The 18,989-nt window shown below is 44.2% G+C and overlaps 1 protein-coding gene across 3 annotated transcripts in view; it reads left to right on the forward strand.

The window, feature by feature from the left end:
* Positions 1-18,989, forward strand: part of LOC142159396 (uncharacterized) — an 83,075-nt gene that overhangs the window by 22,764 nt on the left and 41,322 nt on the right. For 2 of the 3 annotated variants that reach the window (XM_075214257.1, XM_075214259.1), the window contains exons 8-11: positions 13,856-13,963; positions 14,767-14,874; positions 16,470-16,577; positions 18,163-18,270. In XM_075214257.1, coding sequence (XP_075070358.1) covers positions 13,856-13,963; positions 14,767-14,874; positions 16,470-16,577; positions 18,163-18,270 — 432 coding nt within the window. The remainder of the gene's footprint in view (positions 1-13,855; positions 13,964-14,766; positions 14,875-16,469; positions 16,578-18,162; positions 18,271-18,989) is intronic. The other variant, XM_075214258.1, reaches the window with a different exon arrangement.

Raw genomic sequence — 18,989 nt, forward strand, 5'->3', positions numbered from 1 at the left:
GTCTTCCGCGCCCTCCTTCTTGGGCCCCGTCGTTTGCAGATCCTCCATCCCCCTTCCCCGCCCTCTCTAACTGTGCATTGAGCTTATTGAGTTACTGTGCTTACTGTTTACTGTACTGTGCTGTCTCCCATTGTATTGTAATTTGTTTGTCTCTGTACGGCGCTGCGGACGCCTTGTGGTGCCTTATAAATAAAAATTAATAATAATAATAATAATAATATAATATATATATATATATTGCAGTTTTCCATCAAAGTTTGAACAATTCTTTCTTCTTTCTGCGTTATCTCTTTCCAGATTTTCTGCCAATTTTCTTGTGCTGCCCCCAGCTTTGAGTTCTTGGGTTTTATCTGTAAAGAACATTATGCTTTGCTTCACTGCGTGTCCTTGGTCTGTTTCTGTTCGTGGGAACATCCTGCTATGTAGTTTCACAACCTTGAATAATTCTTACAATATCTGGTGATTTTTTTTTTTAAGGTTATAGCATAACATATTTCTAAAGCTTAATACATGATAGATATTAAATCAATAATCATACAATTTTACCCTTACACTCCCCTCTTTTGATTATATATCTATTAATAATGGCTACCTATCAGTCATGGTGATAATCAGCAGAAGACCGTTAGCACTTACCTTTACACTATATGGTATCTTAAGGACCCCATATAGGTAGAATAATGATTCATTAAGCACATATCTCCTGATACTTTATCATCATAACTCTTCTTTCCCTATTTAATGTCTTATCCAGGTCTATAGAGGGAAATACTTTGCTGATATCTATTTAGAATTTTCCTTTTAATACATGTTAGGTAACAGTTCCATATAATCATTATAGTTAATGCAAGAAGAATTAGTAACAATGTCACAATCCACTTTTCAATTCCATCCCACTATTGTCTGCCCATTCTGCTCATAGGTTTTTTTTAACCGACTTAGTATCTGACCCAGGATCCACGCCTGCCCTAGGATTCTCATCAATTCTATCACAAAAAGGATATACATTTTCATTCTGGTTTCTCGATGGTCACTGTCAATATCTTGTTACAGACTGTGCAGTTTTTTGGTTTGATTGCTGACCATTGTTCACTGTTTGTCTTAGGCATTAAACTTGTAGAAATTTCTGTGATCATTACTGGATCAGGAAGCTCATAATTTTTCCTGCAGGAACAGCAATCAAGTGTCAGTAATTTCTTAATCAGCCATATAACAATTTTCACTACCACATATACGATCAACAGGATGGCCAAACCCTTTGTTACTAATGCCAATATTCCCAATATCCAAAATGAATCATTACTGACAACTTTGCCAATAAGGTTATGCATCCACACAAAGACATTTTCTGAGTTTATTCTCCTATGAGTGCAAATTGTTGAGCACTCCTTCCCCTTCTGTTTCTCACAGTGGCATAGAAAATTTGTCACTTATCTGTCTGTTTCACACTGGGTTAGGGAGGCCTTGATCAGTCACAACTATTCTGGCAAGATAGATCAATACCATAAGACAGTCATTTCTATTTATCAGAACAAGACTCTCCTGATTTGAAGACTTTGCAGTGTGATACGTGAATCCAGGTGTCTTTTTCCCTGTGCTATCACTGCCATGGGAGTCATCAACAGGACTTGATAAGGACCCTTGTATCTAGATTCAAGACTTCTCCTGACGTGCTTTCTCACGACCACTCAGTCCTCAAGGCAACATAGTTCAACAAATAACCATGTACATGCCATAGTTGCTGTGGAAAATAACAGCCTATTCTGTGTGCTGTGCCAAACAGGATCTCATGTGGTGCTAAACCTGTGTCTTTCCTAGGAGTGTTTCTTACTGAGTGCAGGGCCATAGGTAAACATGAGATCCATGGCAGGCCTGTTTCAGCCATTATTTTCTGCATTTTCAATTTCAGAGCACCATTAAGGCGCTCCACACATCCCGAACTTTGGGGTCTGTAGGGGGTGTGAAGGGCAGATATGATTCCCATGTCTTTTAACAGTTCCTGGAATCTTTGCATGGTAAAGTGTGTCCCTCTGTCACTTTCAATGACCTCTGGTACCCCACATCAGCAGATTACCTCACTCGTAATTTTCTTTGCTACTGTTTTAGTATTTGCTTTCCTGTACAGCCATGTCTCCAGCCAGTGACTAAAGAAGTCGACACAGACTAGCACATTCACAAAGCCCGAGCATTTAGGAAGTTGTATAAAGTCTATCTGTATCCTCTTATAGGGATACTGTGTCTGGTGTGTGCTTTTCTGTGGAGTTGGGACAGACATACCCAGGTTGGTTTGTGCACAGATTAGGCAACCAGCCACTAATGCCGACGGTGCTTGGGCAAACCCTGGCGCTATCCATGACCTGTTAGTGAGTACAATCATAGATCTTTCCCCAGATGCACTTTCCCATGGGCCATATTGGCCATAATGGGATAAAGTGCTTTTTGCAGATAGAAACGCTGATCTATACACCACTCTCCTTGCACTTCTAGTGCTCCATGTTTTGCCCAAGTCTTTTTCTCATTCTCTTTTGCTTTTCTCTGCATAATTTGGAGTGTGGTTCGGTCAAACTTGGGGTCAGGGGGTCACCATGTAAATAGACTCTCCTTGGGGTACTGGGGTTATGGCGGCTTCTCCTTGCGGCCTGGTCTACCAGTCTATTTCCCTTAGCTTCAGGGGTAGTGTCTCTGTGTGTGCTTTCACCTTCATCACTGACAGTTTGGGGGGCAGCTGGAATGCGGTGAGCAGTGCCCATATATGTTCAGCACGTTGACTGGTTTACTTGCTGAACCCATAAAGTCTCTACTTTTCTATATAGGGCCATAATCATGCGCAATTCCAAATGCATAACTTGAATCAGTGTAAATGTTTACTCTTTGTCTTTCTGCATATATGCATGCAAGTGTTAGGGCATTGAGTTCAGCTTCTTGTGCTGACGTGAATCGGTAGAGTCTGTTTAATCACTATTTCTGTGTGTGTGGTTACAGCACGCCCTGTATACAGTGTGCCTTTTATGTTGTAGCGTGAGCCATCTACACATAGATCTATTTCAGCATCAGGGAGTGGTGTATCATGTATGTTTGCTAGGCCCAAAGCCTCTAATTGCAAAAAAAATGTTTTTTGTTTGTGTATTTCTTCAGTTTCTTCTTCAGATGCTTCACTCAAGTCCTCACATCCCCTGTCTGATGATTTATCTTCTTTGTGATCTCCTTACTCCCCTCTTCTGAATCATCAATAGGGAGCAGGGTTGCTTGATTGAGGACTGTGCATCTAGTAATTGTTACGTGTGAGGCCATAAGCAAGGCTACCTCATATTTAGTTAGTCTAGTTGCAGACAAATGTTTTGTCCTTGCTTGATTGAGAATTTCTGCGACTGCATGTGGAACTTGAATAACAAGTGCATGGTCCAATACCATATCTGCTACCTTTTCTTTTAGTATTACTGCTGCTGGTACTGCTTTTATACATGATGGAGAGCCTCTTATAACTGGATCGAGTTGTGCCAAATAATAGACCAGTGGCCTCTGTTTCGTTCCATGTTTCTGTGTGAGGACCCCTAGAGCATGTCCTGATTGCTCATGGCAGAACAATGTGAAAGGCTTCAGGTAATCTGGTAGTGCAAGTGCTGGTGTAGTAGAGATGGCATGTTTCAAGGCTTGTACTGCATTCTCTATTTCAGTTATATTGAGCGGTTCTGTTCCCTGTTGTTTCCTCAAGCATTCATACAGTGGTTGCATAAGAATTGCAGCTGAGGGGATCCACTCTCTGCAATACCCTATGAGCCCCAAAAAGGCTCTGATTTCTTTGACTGTTTTTGGTGTCTTCATGTCTCGTATAACTTTAACTCTTTCAGTTGTAAGATGTCTTGCTCCTGCAGAGATACAATGTCCCAAAAATTTTACTTTATCCTGTACTAGTTCCAACTTGCTTGGTGATAATCTTCAGTCTTGTTCAGCCAGGAAATATAGTAATGACAGTGTTTCTGCTTTGCATTCTTCTTCAGTTTCCGCTCCCAACCTGAGATCATCCACATATTGGATAAGTTGAGTAGTTGGATTAAACGACCTCCATCCTTGGAGAATTAGCGCCATTGCCTCTGAAAATTGCTTGCTCCTCCTTGAGGGAGTCTTGTCCAACAGTATTGGTTTCCATCATATGTGAAGGCTAGAAGAAGTTGACTATCTTCTATAATGGGCACTGAGAAGAAAGCGTTTGCCAAGTCGATTACTGAGAACCATTTTGCATTTGGAGGTATCTGATTAAGCAAAGTGTGGTGGTTGGGCACAATGGGAGTGTTGATCAGTGATCTTTTGTTGATCTCTCTTAGGTCATGAACCATCCGGTATTGCACCCCTTGTCCAACATCTTGTTTCTTTACTGGGAATAGAGGTGTGCTATAAGGAGAGTGACATTTTCTTAACACCCTTGTTTGTAGGTATCTTTGTATTTGTTCTGAGATCGCTTTGGTTTGAGCTGCAGCAAGTGGGTACTGTTTAAGTGAGACAGGATGTATTCCTGGTTTTAGTATCAGTTTTACAGGACTTACTTTAAGTGTACCCACATCCTGTTTTCCTTTGGACCATAACTTGTCTGGTAATATGTTCAGCCAATTTGGTAGATTAACAGTCTTAATCTTCTGACATTCTTGACCATTAGGTAATATGACATTCATTAGGCATTTAGTCAAATCATATTTCAGAGTTGGGTTATTTCTGAGCAGCAGGTACGTTGGAGTGCCAATTTCCTATGTGGGTTGTTGGTCTGTAGCTTGTTGATTTCTTCTTTCAAGCCATTTCTTATGCTTAATGCAATCTCTGTTTGCAAAAGAAATAAACCCCTTTTTTTTTCATTTCTTCCAGTGTCATGTTTCCTTTTTCCTTTACTTGTTGCTTAGGAGCACCTCTTGCGTCTGTTCGATCCTTCCAGTCTTGATTTTCTTGGACCATATGCAGGCGCGGGCTGGGATACTTCAGGCAGGGGGGCACACAGGCGGCCGCATCTCAGTACACGGGATGCGGCCGCGTCATTGATGACACGGGCGCATCCCGTGTCATGTGATGCGGCCGCCTGTGCGCTGACGCGGCCGCATCTGATGTCATCAGATGCGGCCGCAGGTAAAAATCCGGAAAAATTGCATCAGGGGCGGCCAGCTGGCCTACCCCCCGACCCTAAAAGCGGAAAGTCTGAGCGGCCCGGGGGGCCGATGCCCCCCTGCCCCCCGGCCCAGCCCGCCCCTGACCACATGAACGGTAATTCTCTGAGTTTGGGACTTGTCTTTGGCTTTCCTCTGCTTCTCCTTTTCCCGGTCTTCTATGCCTTTCAGGACTTGGAGCATGGATTGCATTTCCATTGTTGCTGCTTCTGGTCTTATAAGGAACAATTGTTGACGATATGTTTCAGAAAGGCCATTAAGAAATCTGGTCTTAAACAGTCTGCGATGTTGGGCATTATCTCGAGTGAAACTTTCATCTTCATATGCTTGAGTAGCTCTGTCATAGTCTGGCAAAGCCAGTGCTGGCGCTGAAGTTACTTTAGCTTAAAATTGGTTAAACATTTGGTTCTGCTCAGTGGAGAGTGTAAATGGCTTACTATCATCCAGAAGTGCTAATGCAAGAGCACGGCAAATAGCTCACAAAGTCTTAAGTCTTTTTCATTTATTTACAAACATTGAATTCCCATCAACGCATTATCATACCCACGATACAATGAAGTACTTGCAGTATATGACGATTATAGCACAGTAAATAAGGGCAGTGAAAGTCTTTACAACACTGATTGACTCAAAACTATTATGAGGATAAAAATAAAAACCTTTTTGTTATCTACCATACTTTGACAATACATTGCATTACTTTCTTTCAAACCATATAATATAAAATTTGGTTAAAAGCAAGCGAAAAAACCAAACCAAAACATCATTTCATATTCAACTATGTTAGTCCATTTCTCCTTTTCTTTTCAAAAACATACCTTCTGACTGTCACGAGCCGCGGCGGTACTCACAGCCGCCGCGGCTCGCTTCCTGTCGGTCCCAACGTCCCGGCCGTCACCATGACGACCGGGACGTCATTTCCTTCCAACTCCTACACGCTACACGTCAGAGTTCCATGATAATTGGTCTTCCTTGTTACCCTGGGCGGAATTTGCCTGTAACAATTCCTGTCATTCATCTACTAAAACTTCTCCGTTTTTCTGCAATTATGGTTTTCACCCCAGATCTAACTTCCTGTATTCGCTTAACCCAGTTGGTGTCCAGGAGATCCGTTCCACTGCAAGAGATCTCAGAGTTATCTGGAGGAAAGTACAGGCATCTCTGAAACAAGCTTCAGTTGTCGCAAAAATTTTTTCGGATCGCCACCGTACAATCTGCTCCTTCAAGGTGGGCCAGAGAGTGTGGCTGTCTACAAAAAACATTAAACTCAGACAGCCTTGCAAAAAGTTGGGTCCCAAGTTCATCGGCCCGTTCCTTATCATCAAGCAGGTTAATTCTGTCGCATTTAGGTTAAGAATTCCGGGCTCGTTGAGAATTCCCAACACATTTCACTGTTCTCTGTTGAAGCAGGTATTATATCCTACTCAAATCCAGTCTTCAAATTTGCCTGAGAGAAAATCAAACAGATCACCAAGATACGTTGTTCAGAAGATCTTGGATTTCAAAAAAGTGCAAGGTCAGGTGCACTTCCTAGTGCAGTGGAGGAATCGTGGGTTAGAAGAACGGTCTTGGATCCCACGGAGACAACTCGATGCTCCTAAACAGTTGAAGGAGTTCTTTAAAAAATTTCCAAGGAAACCGGGATGTCGGGGTTCCTTAACCCCTCCTCAAGGGGGGGGTACTGTCATGAGCCGCGGCGGTACTCACAGCCGCCGCGGCTCGCTTCCTGTCGGTCCCAACGTCCCGGCCGTCACCATGACGACCGGGACGTCATTTCCTTCTAACTCCCGACCGTTGCCAAGGCAACGGTCGGACGCTTCCTCAGCGCCGTGTCCTGGCAGCCAGGGGCGCATGCGCTCTAGGGACAATCAGGCAGATTTAGCCTGTGGCTGAATTAGCAGGCATTAGCCTGCAGGTGTGGATTTCAGGGCTAAGCCCTGATTGGTCTTGCTAGGTGCTGGCAATTAGCCTACAAGTGTGGCCTTGTCTAGGGGCAGGTTCTGATTGGTTGTGGGTTGTATTTAAGGCAATGAGGTCTGCTGCCTCATTGCCGGTTATAGCTTCTGTGCTCCAGTCTGCTGACCTGCTTGTTCCAGTTCCTGTTTCCTGTATCTACGTTTTGACTTCCCGTGTATGACCCTTGGCTTCGTATTTGACTTCGCTTGTGTTTCCTGTGACCCTGATCCTTGGCGCGTTTACTCGTTCTGCTACTTTGCCTGTGACCTCTGACCTCAGCTTGTTCATTGTTACTGTTACCTGCTGCCGACCTTTGACCTCTGCGTGGACCTGACTCTTCTTGCCTGGGTTCTCCCCAGCCGGTACACACTTCACGACCCTCTGTCAGTCTGCAGCCCAGTCTGTCCCCACCATCAGGGGCTCCAGTGAACACCTGACTGGCAGAGTAGACTCCGGGTTGTGTTGTGCCGGCTGGAGGGGTTCCTAACATTATAACCGGCCCACTCACGGAGACGAGGTTGGAATGGATGCAAGTGGATCCTCACCGTCTCCGGCACAAGCCCTAGCAGCCCATGTTGAGTCCTTATATCAGATGATCCAGGGACTGGCTGAGCGTCTGTCTGTTCAAGAAGAAGCCGCAAAAGTGTCACAACCCACTTCAAGTTCCGTCTGTGAACCTAAGATGAACTTGCCGGATCGCTTCTCTGGAAATAGGTCCCTGTTTCGGAATTTCAGGGAGAGCTGCAAGCTCTATTTCCGATTGAGACCCCGCTCCTCTGGGTCAGAGCATCAAAGAGTCGGGATTATCATTTCCCTTCTACAGGGTGACCCCCAGTCCTGGGCGTTTTCCTTGCCGCAGACCAGTCCTGCCATGCAGTCAGTAGACGCTTTCTTCGAGGCGTTAGGTCTATTATATGACGACCCGGACCGTATTGCCTCCGCTGAAGCTCATCTACGGGCCTTGAAACAAGGCCGGCGCTCAGCAGAGGAATACTGCGCTGAATTCCGTAGATGGTCACCTGATAGTGGATGGAACGATCCTGCCTTGCGGAGTCAGTTCCGTCTTGGCCTGTCGGAACAGGTCAAAAACTCTTTGGTGCAGTACCCATCTCCTACCTCTCTGGAGGATCTGATGCACCTCTCCATTAAAATCGATAGGAGATTTAAAGAGCGGAAAACCGAAAAGGAGACATCATCACATCTATCCGGCTTCATTCCTGTTCCCACGGATGGTGAGGAACCCATGCAATTGGGAGCGTATCGTCTCTCCCCTGAGGAAAGAGACAAGAGAAGATCACAGGGCTTATGTCTCTATTGCGGCACAAAAGGCCACTTCTCCCGTTCCTGCCCGAATAAGCCGGGAAAAGAGCATGCCTAGGGAACGAGGGGAAAGTTCACCTAGGTCTACAGATTGTCTCCCCGAAAAATGCCTTATTGATCCCTGCACAACTCACGTTTAGTGCTCGTTCAATGGACCTGTCCGCCTTCGTTGATAGTGGAGCTGCAGGCAACTTCCTGGACATTGGGTTCGCACGCGCTGCTAAAATTCCGATGGTAGAACTCAAGTCCGCTATTACTGTCTGTGGCTTAGATGGAGGTCCGTTGCCTGGTGGCAAGATTTCCTGGGAGACCTCGCCACTACAATTAAAAATCGGAGCTCTCCATTCAGAGTCAATAACCTTCCTCCTTATCGATTGTTCCTCAGTTCCCTTGATCTTGGGCCACCCATGGCTTTCCCGTCATAACCCTGTCATGGACTGGGTAAAAGGGGAAATTGTCCAGTGGAGCTCTTATTGTACACAGTCCTACTTGTCACTGCCCCTGCGGGTGATTCAGTCTATTCCGGAGCAGCTTCCCTCACAATATCATGAGTTCTGGGATGTGTTCTCCAAGAAAGCTGCTGACACCTTACCACCTCACCATGACTTCGACTGTGCCATCGAGCTTATTCCTGGTTCCAAGTTGCCTAAGGGTCGCCTGTACTCTCTCTCTGTTCCCGAGACCAAATCCATGCAGGAATACATCGATGAAAATCTGGAGAAAGGCTTTATCAGGCCATCTAAATCTCCCGTAGGAGCAGAATGCTTCTTTGTATCCAAAAAGGATGGAGGGCTAAGACCCTGTATAGATTACCGGGGATTGAATCTTATCACAATTAAGAACACCTATCCTCTCCCGCTCATTTCCGTACTTTTTGATCAATTGAGAGGGGCTACGGTCTTCACAAAAATCGACCTTCGTGGAGCGTATAATCTCATCCGTATCAAGGAAGGAGATGAGTGGAAGACGGCATTCAATTCGCACTCTGGCCACTACGAGTATCTGGTCATGCCGTTTGGCCTTAGCAATGCACCTGCAGTGTTCCAGGACTTGATCAATGAAGTTCTTCGGGAATTCCTTGGTTGTTTCGTGGTCGTCTATTTAGATGATATCCTCATCTATTCCAGATCTTTGCCCGCCCATCAGACTCACGTCAAACAAGTTCTACAAAAATTACGAGAGAACCACCTGTACGCTAAGCTGGAAAAAGGTGAGTTCGAGGTGCAGAGGGTATCCTTTTTAGGCTATGTAATCTCTTCTGAGGGATTCTCCATGGATCCAGCTAAGGTCCAGGCTATTTTGGATTGGGTGCAACCCAACAATCTTAAGGCGGTGCAGAGGTTCCTGGGCTTCTCCAATTATTATAGGAGATTCATTCACAACTTTGCCGACATTGTGGCTCCCATTGTCGCTCTGACCCGTAAAGGAATGGATCCAACTAATTGGTCGTCCCAAGCAGTAGCCTCATTCGAAAGCCTGAAAAAGGCCTTTGTCTCCGCTCGGGTCCTTAGACATCCGGATCCAGCTAGGACATTTATTCTTGAGGTCGACGCCTCTGACATCGGTGCCGGTGCCATCCTATCGCAGAAGGATCCTCATACTAATCGTCTGCACCCATGTGCTTATTTCTCCCGTCAGTTCTCTTCAGCGGAGGCCAACTATGATGTCGGTAATAGAGAACTATTGGCAATCAAATGGGCCTTCGAGGAGTGGCGGCATTGGTTGGAGGGTGCTTCACATCAGATCTCTGTCATTACCGATCACAAGAATTTACAATATATACAGTCAGCCAAACGTTTAAATCCCAGACAGGCCCGGTGGGCGTTATTCTTTACCCGGTTTAACTTCCTGATCACCTACCGACCAGGCTCCAAAAATGTCCGGGCAGATGCCCTTTCCAGAAGTTTCTCGGCACACCACATTCCAGTCACTATCCCAGAGCCCATTATTCCTCCTTCTGTAATCCATGCCGGGTTGACCCAAGATCTGAGTATCACACTTCAGAGATTCCAGAAATTAGCCTCTGATACTACTCCGGATCGACGTCTCTTTGTTCCAGTCCATCTAAGGAAGGCGGTTATTGCAGAGGCGCATAACAGTAGGGTTGCAGGGCATCCTGGAATTTTCAAGACGTTAGAAATCCTTTCCCGTACAGTCTGGTGGCCATCTATGTCTGCTGACGTCAGGAGTCATGTCCTCTCATGTGAGGTTTGTGCCAGAAACAAAGTTCCTAGGATCCGCCCAATAGGCCAGTTAGTTCCTTTGGCACCACCTGCAAAACCATGGACCCACTTGTCCATGGACTTTATAGTGGATCTACCACCTTCTGCAGGACACAATACCATTTGGGTCGTGGTAGACCGGTTCAGCAAGATGTCCCATTTCGTTCCCTTACCCAGACTGCCTACAGCTCGGGATTTGGCCGTCTTATTCATTCAACATATTTTCCGGCTCCATGGACTCCCTACTGACATAGTTTCCGATCGGGGTTCTCAGTTCATAGCGCAATTCTGGAGATCTTTCTGTACCCTTCTCGGAATCAAGGTTAGTTTATCATCCGCATATCACCCTCAGTCTAATGGGCAGACCGAAAGAGTTAACCAGTCCTTGGAAAAGTTTTTGCGATGCTACACGTCAGAGTTCCATGATAATTGGTCTTCCTTGTTACCCTGGGCGGAATTTGCCTGTAACAATTCCTGTCATTCATCTACTAAAACTTCTCAGTTTTTCTGCAATTATGGTTTTCACCCCAGATCTAACTCCCTGTATTCGCTTAACCCAGTTGGTGTCCAGGAGATCCGTTCCACTGCAAGAGATCTCAGAGTTATCTGGAGGAAAGTACAGGCATCTCTGAAACAAGCTTCAGTTGTCGCAAAAAAAAATTCGGATCGCCACCGTACAATCTGCTCCTTCAAGGTGGGCCAGAGAGTGTGGCTGTCTACAAAAAACATTAAACTCAGACAGCCTTGCAAAAAGTTGGGTCCCAAGTTCATCGGCCCGTTCCTTATCATCAAGCAGGTTAATTCTGTCGCATTTAGGTTAAGAATTCCGGGCTCGTTGAGAATTCCCAACACATTTCACTGTTCTCTGTTGAAGCCGGTATTATATCCTACTCAAATCCAGTCTTCAAATTTGCCTGAGAGAAAATCAAACAGATCACCAAGATACGTTGTTCAGAAGATCTTGGATTCTAAAAAAGTGCAAGGTCAGGTGCACTTCCTAGTGCAGTGGAGGAATCGTGGGTTAGAAGAACGGTCTTGGATCCCACGGAGACAACTCGATGCTCCTAAACAGTTGAAGGAGTTCTTTAAAAAATTTCCAAGGAAACCGGGATGTCGGGGTTCCTTAACCCCTCCTCAAGGGGGGGGTACTGTCACGAGCCGCGGCGGTACTCACAGCCGCCGCGGCTCGCTTCCTGTCGGTCCCAACGTCCCGGCCGTCACCATGACGACCGGGACGTCATTTCCTTCCAACTCCCGACCGTTGCCAAGGCAACGGTCGGACGCTTCCTCAGCGCCGTGTCCTGGCAGCCAGGCGCGCATGCGCTCTAGGGACAATCAGGCAGATTTAGCCTGTGGCTGAATTAGCAGGCATTAGCCTGCAGGTGTGGATTTCAGGGCTAAGCCCTGATTGGTCTTGCTAGGTGCTGGCAATTAGCCTACAAGTGTGGCCTTGTCTAGGGGCAGGTTCTGATTGGTTGTGGGTTGTATTTAAGGCAATGAGGTCTGCTGCCTCATTGCCGGTTATAGCTTCTGTGCTCCAGTCTGCTGACCTGCTTGTTCCAGTTCCTGTTTCCTGTATCTACGTTTTGACTTCCCGTGTATGACCCTTGGCTTCGTATTTGACTTCGCTTGTGTTTCCTGTGACCCTGATCCTTGGCGCGTTTACTCGTTCTGCTACTTTGCCTGTGACCTCTGACCTCAGCTTGTTCATTGTTACTGTTACCTGCTGCCGACCTTTGACCTCTGCGTGGACCTGACTCTTCTTGCCTGGGTTCTCCCCAGCCGGTACACACTTCACGACCCTCTGTCAGTCTGCAGCCCAGTCTGTCCCCACCATCAGGGGCTCCAGTGAACACCTGACTGGCAGAGTAGACTCCGGGTTGTGTTGTGCCGGCTGGAGGGGTTCCTAACACTGACCTTCTACAACATACAGAAAAACCACCTAGTTCAAACATTTGCTATGCTAATATCACATAAAGTCTAATATCTCTTTCCAAAACACAGTAATCATTACTTAGCAGAGTCTACGTTATTTAAATCCTTCATTAGTTTCTACTTATTTTTGTTGTAGCTGTGGACCAAAACATATTGCAAACTTCTATTCATTGGAAGTTGGATAAATTCAATCTGGATTGCCTAAAGTGTCTTTCTCTGTAGCTGGAGATCTTCTGTGAAGAGAAAAAAACAAAAAAACTTTTCTATAGAGATTCACATTTATTCATTAGGGATTACAGTAACTGCCATTAATCACATTTCCCAATCAGTGCGTGTTATTGCATGTAACACGCTTGCACACCATTATCAGGTAACCAGTGAATATTTTTGTTCAGTGGACAGCTAATAAGACACTTGTTTACGTGTTTCTCTGTGTAGCTTAACTGTGATGCTCTGCGTTCCATGTTATGAAAACATGATTTCCACAAAGGAGCAGTCCCTAATATCACAAACAGGGAATGTCAAAGTGATGTGACCTGGGCGAGTGTTCAAAGCCACTCCTTTCTCATCATCACCTAGCACAGCCCCATTGAATGACTCTAATGTGTTTTCCAGGTTTACAAACATTCAATGAACCAGTTTTCAAAAGGTTCCAGGCATTCAGCCATTTTGAAAGCAACATTGCTCCTCTCATAAATCAGAGTACTCTCGTTAGACACCTCACATTGTGTCTACAAATCACTCAGCATTTTCTCAACAAAATCTCCCATCACCAAATATTTACACATATTTTCAGATGCTGTGATTTCCATTTTGAAAGTACAAATATATTCACTTAAACAACTCTCGCTCACAGATGGCATTTTATCTTGTAACATATCTTTATAGGCATAACAAACCCTCCTGATTTCTGAGAACATTCATAAGCACCATTTTCAAATTTTCACACAGATTAAAACCGCTTGTAATATCTACATGTAAAAGCTCACTCCCACAATTCTCAACTTCATTAAAGAGAAAGCTATTTTTCTCAACCTCAGAAAGAAAATTATTTTGTTCAAATACAATACAAAGTTCAAACAATTCTTTCTTTTTTCTGCGTTATCTCTTTCCAGGTTTTTAGCCAATATTCTTCTGCTGCCCCCAGCTTTGAGTTCTTGGGTTTTATCTGTAAAGAACGCTTTGCTTGATAGATATTAAATCAATAATCATACAATTTTACCCTTACAGTATTGACTTAAGAGCCTGCTCAGTAATTACATGTTTATATTACAGATACATACACGAGTAACGTTACTACAGGACCAGACCCGCTCTATACAACCAGGGAGGAAACCACCGAGATACCGATCACTGTTCCAGCGACAGAAACGTCTCATCCCAGTATGTCATCCGTTATCTATACAGGGTCACAGTATATCTTAGGAGGGGGTTTGTTTCCTCTGGATACTCCGATAATAAACTTATGGGACAGAGAGAGCTCTATACAGATAGGAAGAGCTCTATACAGATAGGAAGATTATAGTGGGTGTAGTTCAGATTGATAGTCGTAATATAGAGTGTGTGATATAGACAGATAGGGACAGTATAGAGACTGTGATGTAGACACATAGGAACACTATAGAGAGTGTGATGTAGACAGATAGGGACAGTATAGAGAGTATGATGTAGACAGATAGTTGTGGTATACAGAGTACAATGTAGATAGATAGGGACAGTATAGAGAATGTGATGTAGACAGATACGGGCACTATATAGAGTGTGATGTAGACAGAGAGGGGCAAGATAGAGAGTGTGATGTAAAAAGACGGACAGTATAGTGAGTGTGATGTAGACAGATAGAGGCAGTATAGAGAGTGTGATGTAGACAGACAGGGACGGTATAGAAAGTGTGATGTAGACAGATAGGGACAGAATAGAGAGTGTGATGTAGACAGATAGGGGCAGTATATAGAGTATGATGTAGACAGATAGGGGCAGTATAGAGAGTGTGAAGTAGATAGATAGGGGCAGTATAGAGAGTGTGATGTAGACAGATAGGGGCATTATAGAGAGTGTGATGTAGAAAGATGGGGGCAGAATAGTGAGTGTGATGTAGACAGATAAGGGCAGTATAGAGAGTGTGATGTAGACAGAGATGAGAATGACATATTAGACTGCTCAGTAATTACATGTTTACATTACAGATACATACATGAGTAACGTTACTACTGAACCAGACCCGCTCTATACAACCAGGGAGGAGACCACGGAGACACCAATCACTGTTCCAGGGACAGAAACGTCTCATCCCAGTATGTCATCCGTAATCGATACAGGGTCACAGTATATCTGAGGAGGGGGCTTGTTTTTTGTAGATCCTCTGATAATAAACATATGGGACAGAGAGAGCTCTATACAGATAGGAAGAATATAGTGGTTGTAGATCAGATTGATAGTTACAATATAGAATGTGTGATATACACTCTGACAGCATGGACCACCTATACCACCCTGTCTGTTGTTGCTGGGAACCGGCTGAGCTTTCTTTGCCATTGTTCCCTTTCTTTATCCCAAATGCGCCCTCTTGCCGCAGTAGGAGGGGGTTACAAAAGCTGCCACCACTGGATTCCTTACCGGCATCCAGTTCCGGGTTTCTTCTGGGTAACTGACGCTGAGAGTGTACCCCGTTACTGGTGTACCTTGGTTAGTTCTCCTGACCTCTTCCTATGGATCAGAGTTGCTGTAGATGGATCCCCCGTGGCCTATCACACTGGCCAGAGCTGCTGAGTAGCGGGCAGAATGGTGGTACCGGATGCTGGGTCCAAACCTCAGAAACAGCAGAGAACAGATTAGATTTTGGGTCTAATCTGTAGGTCACAAGGATAGAGAAGTTTCCAAGCAGGTCTTTGAAGCAAGTGATGTATATTTGCTCATCCTGGTTGAAGGTATCGGGGAGCAGGTCAGATGATGCAAGAAGAACAATTTCATTACAAGACAGTGCTTTTTATACAGATTTGGACACAGCCTCACAGGCTATTTTTAGATTCAGGATGCAGTTTATTTACCCAAACATGGATTTACATGCAATGCAAAGCTAACAATATTTATACTTCTCTGTGATATTGTAACACTTTGCTGTGATTTCCTGGATACACAGTGAAAATCTAACAGCAGTCTAATTAAATCTTCCCATGCCTTCAGGAGCTGGACCCTCACAGATCAAAAGGTCTAATCAACATGAAATTAACATGGTACCTTTCTTCCAACAGTTGCAGAATGCACATTTCCTCCAAAGAATAGAATTCCAGAAGAAAAGTTGCAAAATCCCAAACAAGACATTTTCTTACACCAAGATACAAAATGACTTTCTAAACAAAGGCTTATTGTATCAGATATATACATCAGAATTAATGCTTGTCCTCTAGCATGGTTAAAACAGAAAAACAATAAATTTTCTTCCCTGGGGGTAAATGTATCAAGCTGAGAGTTTGTCGGCGGGTTTGAAAAGTGGAGATGTTGCCTATAGCAACCAATCAAATTCTAGCTATCATTGTGTAGAATGTATTAAATAAATGATAGCTAGAATCTGATTGTTTTTTCAAACCTGCTGGAAAACGCTCAGATTGATACATTTACCCCCTGGTCTCAGAGATAAAGTTTTCCTATATCAAAATATACACAATATCAAAAATAAGTGCATTTGCAATTATATAAATAAGCACCCTGCGCTATTTCCTTTAAATAAATTTATACCACGAGTTGCTTATAAGTGATCCAGTCACATAGACAATTAGTGACAGTATCGAGAGTGTGATGTAGACAGACACTGATAGTATAGAGAGTGTGATGTAGACAGAGATGAGAATGACATAAAAAACTGCTCAGTAATTACATGTTTATATTACAGATACATACACGAGTAACGTTACTACAGGACCAGACCCGCTCTATACAACCAGGGAGGAGACCACGGAGACACCGATCACTGTACCAGGGACAGAAACGTCTCATCCCAGTATGTCATCCGTTATCGATACAGGGTCACAGTATATCTGAGGAGCGGGCTTTTTTCCTGTAGACCCTCTGATAATAAACTTATGGGACACAGATAGCTCTATACAGATAGGAAGAATATAGTGGTTGTAGATCAGATTGATAGTTACAATATAGAATGTGTGATATACACTCTGACAGGATGGACCACCTATACCACCCTGTCTGTTGTTGCTGGGAACCGGCTGAGCTTTCTTTGCCATTGTTCCCTTTCTTTATCCCAAATGCGCCCTCTTGCCGCAGTAGGAGGGGGTTACAAAAGCTGCCACCACTGGATTCCTTACCGGCATCCAGTTCCGGGTTTCTTCTGGGTAACTGACGCTGAGAGTGTACCCCGTTACTGGTGTACCTTGGTTAGTTCTCCTGACCTCTTCCTATGGATCAGAGTTCCTGTAGATGGATCCCCCGTGGCCTATCACACTGGCCAGAGCTGCTGGGTAGCGGGCAGAATGGTGGTACCGGATGCTGGGTCCAAACCTCAGAAACAGCAGAGAACAGATTAGATTTTGGGTCTAATCTGTAGGTCACAAGGATAGAGAAGTTTCCAAGCAGGTCTTTGAAGCAAGTGATGTATATTTGCTCATCCTGGTTGAAGGTATCGGGGAGCAGGTCAGATGATGCAAGAAGAACAATTTCATTACAAGACAGTGCTTTTTATACAGATTTGGACACAGCCTCACAGGCTATTTTTAGATTCAGGATGCAGATTATTTACCCAAACATGGATTTACATGCAATGCAAAGCTAACAATATTTATACTTCTCTGTGATATTGTAACACTTTGCTGTGATTTCCTGGATACACAGTGAAAATCTAACAGCAGTCTAATTAAATCTTCCCATGCCTTCAGGAGCTAGACCCTCACAGATCAAAAGGTCTAATCAACATGAAATTAACATGGTACCTTTCTTCCAACAGTTGCAGAATGCACATTTCCTCCAAAGAATAGAATTCCCGAAGAAAAGTTGCAAAACCCCAAACAAGACACCAAGATACAAAATGACTTTCTAAACAAAGGCTTATTGTATCAGATATATACATCAGAATTAATGCTTGTCCTCTAGCATGGTTAAAACAGAAAAACAATAAATTTTCTTCCCTGGGGGTAAATGTATCAAGCTGAGAGTTTGTCGGCGGGTTTGAAAAGTGGAGATGTTGCCTATAGCAACCAATCAAATTCTAGCTATCATTATGTAGAATGTATTAAATAAATGATAGCTAGAATCTGATTGTTTTTTCAAACCTGCTGGAAAACGCTCAGATTGATACATTTACCCCCTGGTCTCAGAGATAAAGTTTTCCTATATCAAAATATACACAATATCAAAAATAAGTGCATTTGCAATTATATAAATAAGCACCCTGCGCTATTTCCTTTAAATAAATTTATACCACGAGTTGCTTATAAGTGATCCAGTCACATAGACAATTAGTGACAGTATCGAGAGTGTGATGTAGACAGACACTGATAGTATAGAGAGTGTGATGTAGACAGAGATGAGAATGACATATAAAACTGCTCAGTAATTACATGTTTATATTACAGATACATACACGAGTAACGTTACTACAGGACCAGACCTGCTCTATATAACCAGGGAGGAGACCACCGAGACACCGATCACTGTTCCAGGGACAGAAACGTCTCATCCCAGTATGTCATCCGTTATCTATACAGGGTCACAGTATATCTGAGGAGGGGACTTGTTCCCTGTAGATTCTCTGATAATAAACATATGGGACAGAGAGAGCTCTGTACAGATAGGAAGAATAAAGTGGGTGTAGATCAGATTGATAGTTACAATATAGAATGTGTGATATACACTCTGACAGGATGGACCACCTATACCACCCTGTCTGTTGTTGCTGGGAATGAGCTGGGCTTACTTTGCCACTGTTCCATTTCATTATCCCAAATGCGCCCTCTTGCCGCAGTAGGAGGGGCTTACAAAAGCTGCCACCACTGGACTCCTTACCAGCATCCAGAAACGGGTTTCTTCTGAGTATCTTGACACTGCGAGGCTACCCCATTACTGGTGTACCTGGGCTGGTACTCCTGACCTGTTCCTATGGATCAGGGTTGCAGTGGATGGATCCTCCGTGGCCTATCACACTGGCCAGAGCTGCTGGGTAGCGGCAGAGCGGTGGTACCGAATGCTGGGTCCAACCTCAGAAACAGCCAGAGAACAGATTAGATTTTAGGTCTAATGTGTAGGTCACAGGGATAGAGAGTGTGATGTAGACAGATTGGGGCAGTATATAGAGTGTAATGTAGACAGACAGGGACAGTATAGAGAGTGTGATGTAGACAGATAAGGGCAGTATAGAGAGTATGATGTAGACAGAGATGAGAATGGACATTTAAGACTACTC

This window comes from Mixophyes fleayi, chromosome 5, assembly GCF_038048845.1.
Source record: "Mixophyes fleayi isolate aMixFle1 chromosome 5, aMixFle1.hap1, whole genome shotgun sequence".
Taxonomy (NCBI): domain Eukaryota; kingdom Metazoa; phylum Chordata; class Amphibia; order Anura; family Limnodynastidae; genus Mixophyes; species Mixophyes fleayi.